Consider the following 5,961-nt stretch of genomic DNA (forward strand, 5'->3'; position numbering starts at 1 on the left):
GTGAAATCAGCTGGCTCCAACTGACGCTAATTCAAGCCTCAACTGTTAAGCCTCAACTCATGCACGCGCCCAGGGAAAATAAAAAGCCCAAACTAGTCGAGTGCCGAACATGTTGCAGAGTGTCAAAAAGCAAAGGAAAGGAGCGAGCGGAGGCTTTTTCTGTGGTGGAGCAAACGCTCCTTATGGAAGTGTATGAGGACTATAAGGACATGATTAGGAACAAAGACAATACTGCAGCGATTAATAAAGCAAGGGAGGTGGCGTGACGGAATATTGCCCACAGGCTAAATGTGTAAGTGACAAAGAAAAATCAGCATTTCAGCATAATATCATGTTCTATAAATCCTGCATCAAAGGGACAAAATATATTAGATAAGAACACCTATTAAATCTGACAGTTCAAGTCTGCCTAATGAAATTCACCACATGTAACTTAATATTAGTGACAGACTGTTTATCACATTTATCTACTGATTCCTATGTAAAGTTCAGATGACGCATTTAATCAAACTATTTTGTCAGTCATCACATTTATCACACCACTGATTGTAGATTATGACATTTCTGAAATGATCAGTTTATAGGAAATAATCAAATGACATTTATCTATTGATTGTAGAAAATTCCATTTAGCAAATCCATCAGTTCAGTGGAGATGAGGAAAACTATTAAATGAATGCAGATGAGAGTTAATCAGTTATCTATTTCTCATCATTTGAGAGTCAACTGTAAACTCTATCACTTATTTTATCAAAATAAGGAAAATCCCCGTAAATGTATGGCATGTACTATAGGATGAGGAACAGACAGACCTCAGTGGTGTGTGTCCCATCTTCATCCCTCACTGTGATGTCTCAACAGAAGCAGGCTCAGTAGTCAGAGGAGGACTTGGCAGCAGGTCAGGATAAAATATAAGAATATCCTGCTGTCTCTGTGTCTCTCTGGGTGTGTCCCTCTCCTTCTCTTGGATGCACTCTTTATATGGCCGGTGTCCAATTGGAAACAGAGGGTCGAATTCACAAAAGGATTGCGTGGCTTTTGCGGCCGCTAAACCGGTAAAAATGGAGCAAACAGATACCGTCTAATTCACAAAGCACGTGCAGAAGGTGAAATGCTCCACTAACTGCGCTGCCAAGCAGATTGTGTCTCGGTGCTCCGGTGTTATTTGCACGTATTTAAATGAGGTAATATGCATATATTTGGCGGAAAAATTGCCCCTTTCTATGCAAATGAGCCTCATTGATAAACAACGTCTAATTCACTAACACCAGCGCTAATAGCCACACGCAGTTTGAGTGAAGTAAATAACGTCTTTAGAAAGCTGGTGCAAACTGGGCGCTCCTCTGTGGAAGCCTCTCGCCCAGACTTTCCAGTGATCGTGGCAGCAGTGATCGTCTGTTAAATCAGTCTGTAAATAATATTTTGACATTATTATTATAATCATTATTACTTTAATGGCATCCGAAGATATTGATGCGTTGAACAGGTGACAGTCTGCGGTCGTTCTCAAAACGCACTTCTGTCACGCACTTCAAAAGCAACTTTCAATAATTTATTTTACGAAACGGGGGAAACAAACGTGAACAAAAACGGTTCCATAATTCATATTAAATTCAAAAGATAACGAAAAAACAGCTACAAGTGAGAGGGAATAGTGATAAAGTGGTCAAACTTGGTCAAATCCACAGCCTCAACCCATCCGACACTGTTAGACTGACTCACCAGCAGACATCACTACATGAGGGTATACAGTATTCAGTACTTTGCCAAACAAAGTCTGCCATTGTTCTGCCATGGTGTTCTTGGTGCAAAGCCAGCATTTATACTTTGCCATGTGTGGCTAATTGCAACCAGGGGCAAATCAGGGGCAAACTGCACTCAGCTGCCAAACTTTGTGGGCGTGTTTGCGCTAGTATATCATTAGCGCAATATCCTTTGTGAATAGGACGTTAAGACGGAGCAAACTGCAGGTGCAAATGAAGTGCAATTCAAGGTGCTATCAGCGGCCGCAGTTCATTCTTTGTGAATTTGGCCCAGAGTGGGGTGGGGATGGGGGGGGCAATCACATATTCATGTACAATCTTTTTTTTAATGCCTCAGTTTCATTTTATTATAGTTTTGTTTTTATTAAATTGATTTTGGCTTTACTGTTGTGTTTTTTTATTTATCTTATTTTTATTACATTTTAATTTGTTTTTTAATAGTTAATTTTTTTTGATTAATGATGTTATATATTTTATGATCTACATATTATTTTATCATCACATGCCAGTTGTGAGTGTGTAAAGCACTGGCAGAACTGTCTTTTAGGTGTCTATTGAACATTTGTTGATCATAGATGGAGCTAATCCTCACCTTAATCCTGCTACAGACCAGGATTGCCCAGCAGCATAAGTTACCATGGTTACTAGGCTGGGATTCAGGTTAACCACCTTGATGGAACGGAGTTGTGGCTCAGTTTGATGGAACGGAAACCGGAGTTTAGCTCGATGTAACAGGCTTAGCCAGAACCATGGTTTCCATGGTTACCGATGTGGGGCTAATTTTAGCCACTTTGATGGAACAGAACTCTGGCTCACATTAGCCAGACTTGGCCATTTAAGCCTGGATTTGCCTTTAGCCTGCTTGATGGAATACCTCCCAGGTGATGTAACTTCCTCTAAAATCTGCTCAAATTAATGATAGTACATATAAATTATTGGAGGGAACTTGTGGAGTTCCTCAGGGCTCCGTGTGAGGCCCATCACTGTTTGTACGTGGATCAGATTTATTTCATTTACAGATGATACACATTTATATAGAATGACCCATAAAAGAACTGGATTAACAAACTTAATGAATCATACCTGATGATGATGTCATAGATTTATAAAACAAACTAAATAAATCAAAGTTTTAAGATGAGTCGAGATAATAAATCACAACACTGTATAAAATAAACAATGCTGAATGAAGATTGATTGGTCCCATTGTGATGTTCATGTGTTCATCAGCTCAGTTTCAGTGGTGAACGTGTTATTTCTCACCTCCAGCACAGACAGACTGAACTCACCAGCGACGGGACGGTGAATATTTGTACTGACAGGTCAGTGATGGAGAACTCACGGTCGTGGTCGTCAGTCACGTAGTCACTCTGCAAGCGTTCATAACTCTACCAGCAGGAAGGACAGACAGGCAGAGACAGAGACAGAGAGAAAGACAGGTGTGTGGAGGTGCAGAGGAGGAGGAGGAGGAGCAGGAGTACTCACCATGGTCGGGACGGTGAAGAGCTGAACAGACAGGGAGGTCACTGACACCACTCGCTCGTGGTCGTCCTCCATAAAATCTGTCTGGAGCCGTCTGTAGTTCTAGAGGGGGGGACGACATTTCACCTCTGGGTCAGAGGTCGCTGCTGCCAGGCCAACGCCCTCCCGCCATCCCACTATCCACCCCAACCCCAAATTTAAACCTAGACACCGATATAGCAACCAGCTGTTTCATGAAGTTACTGACCCTATACTGGTTTGACTGGTTACCTCTCTGACACGTCACTGGTTTCTGATGTCCTCCCACTGGTTACTAATGTCCACCCACTGGTTACTAATGTCCACCTACTGGTGACTGATGTCCACCCACTGGTTACTGATGTCCACCCACTGGCTACTAATGTCCACCCACTGGATACTGATGTCCAGCCACTGGTTACTAATGTCCACCTACCGGTTCCTCATGTCCACCCCCTGGTTACTAATTTCCACCTACTGGTGACTGATGTCCACCCACTGGTTCCTCATGTCCACCCCCTGGTTACTAATGTCCACCCACTGGTTACTAATGTCCACCTACTGGTTCCTCATGTCCACCCCCTGGTTACTAATTTCCACCTACTGGTGACTGATGTCCACCCACTGGTTACTAATGTCCACCTACTGGTGACTGATGTCCACCCACTGGTGACTGATGTCCACCCACTGGTTACTAATTTCCACCTACTGGTGACTGATGTCCACCCACTGGTTACTAATGTCCTCCCACTGGATACTGATATCCACCCACTGGTTGTTGATGTCCACCCACTGGTTGTTGATGTCCACCCACTGGATACTGATGTCCACCCACTGGATACTGATGTCCACCCACTGGTTGTTGATGTCCACCCACTGATTAGTGATGTCCACCCACTGGTTACTGATGTCCTCCCACTGGTAACTAATGTCCACCTACTGGTTACTAATGTCCACCCACTGGCTACTAATGTCCTCCCACTGGTAACTAATGTCCACCTACTGGTAACTAATGTCATCCCACTGGTTACTGATGTCCTCCCACTGGTTATTGATGTCCTCCCACTGGTTACTGATGTCCTCCCACTGGTTATTGATGTCCTCCCACTGGTTATTGATGTCCTCCCACTGGTTGTTGATGTCCTCGCACTGGTTAGTAATGTCCTCCCACTGGTTACTAATGTCCACCTAGTGGCTACTAATGTCCACCCACTGGTTGTTGATGTCCACCCACTGGTTAGTGATGTCCACCCACTGGGACCACTTCAACCAGCAGTGGCTTTTGTTACTTTATCTAAATGATGATGTCACATCCTGCTGCTCTCAGGGATTGGAGGCTAATCTGGACTGAACGAGGTTAAGACACGCCGAGCAGAGATAATGAGGTCACAGTGGAAAAACTGTGCCTACAAGACTTGCTCAGTGGCAACAACACCAACAACACTGTGTTCATGTGTATCAACACAAACAGGTCAATCATCAGCGTCACCATGAGTCGGCAGGGCTCAGGTGTATCAATATGTCCATGTTAACGACATCACCTCGTGTTTATAATCAGAGCTCCACAGACCTGCAGCCTCAGAACCATGACGGTGGTTTTCTCTGATCACTTTCTGCTTCAGGCTCTGTGCGCTCATATCAAATGAGTCATACGACGTGTTCAGCTCATTATTTGACGCTTAAAATTGATTGATCTGTGCCGCCTACTCTTGCCTGAAGAATATTTATAGGTATCACAGTAAAACACAACACTGTTGTATCAGTTGAGGCGACAGAGGAGCGGCGACAGTAAATAAGTTACTAACTGTGTGAACTCACAGCTGAATATATTTATTTTATTTCTCTGATTATGTCTTACGTGACGGCTGCTCACTGTACAGCTCTTACACTTTAAACTGGATGAGTCAGATTCAAACTCCAGAACTGTATTTACTGTCCCATAATGAAGGAGACGTGGAAATCACTTCGGTTTTTGTGCAAATCAAAGTGAATTAATTTTACTGATTGAATATTACCTGTGATAAATACCAACAGACTAATCAATCAGCTGTAACGTACCAGCAGTGTAAAACTGACTTCAGTAAATCAACACAAGAACAAAGTCTGATGTTATAGTGGTTTGAAGGAAATAAAACAAATCACATGAACATAAACGTCGTCCTGATTGGTAACAGTGACCTGTTTGTTAGCTGTGATTTAAGAGAAGCTTCTTTGAGAGTCAGTGTGGACAGACGGAGCAGAGAACAAAGACATGTTCAGTAATTCAGTCAGAGCAACAACAACCTGACAAATAAAACAATAATCATACTCAGATTTTCTTCATCACTGATCACTGAAGGTTCCTGTGTTAAAAAAACACCTGATGCACAGTCAGCGCTCCGGACGCTGCACGGCTTCATTCAGACGCAGGCATGTGACGTTGCAACCAAAATGACTGTTGCTCTGTTTTTATGGTTACGTTGCTCAGGAGCCATCAGTCGCTTTGTAGACGATTTCAAGCCGAAACTCATAACATTAACTGGTGAATTGTTAAGCTCTGTTTCCACCTAACACTTTGAGTTTGGAACCAGCAGTAAGCCTTCAGACATGGTACCTAGACCCTCGGTCTGTTCAGACAGTCCTCTTAAATGTGGGCGGGGTTGTTGTCACTCACTGCTCCGTCCAGCACTCGCTGTATTTCCTCATCAGCGGTGACACA

At 43.3% G+C, this 5,961-nt stretch overlaps 1 protein-coding gene across 1 annotated transcript in view; it reads right to left on the reverse strand.

The window, feature by feature from the left end:
• Positions 1-5,961, reverse strand: part of ubr2 (ubiquitin protein ligase E3 component n-recognin 2) — a 64,096-nt gene that overhangs the window by 35,346 nt on the left and 22,789 nt on the right. Inside the window, exons 13-14 of the mRNA XM_050070566.1 lie at positions 3,249-3,347; positions 3,027-3,151 (exon numbers count right to left, since the gene is read on the reverse strand). Of these exons, the coding sequence (XP_049926523.1) occupies positions 3,027-3,151; positions 3,249-3,347 (224 nt within the window). The remainder of the gene's footprint in view (positions 1-3,026; positions 3,152-3,248; positions 3,348-5,961) is intronic.

This window comes from Epinephelus moara, chromosome 19 (genome assembly GCF_006386435.1).
Source record: "Epinephelus moara isolate mb chromosome 19, YSFRI_EMoa_1.0, whole genome shotgun sequence".
Lineage (NCBI taxonomy): Eukaryota > Metazoa > Chordata > Actinopteri > Perciformes > Serranidae > Epinephelus > Epinephelus moara.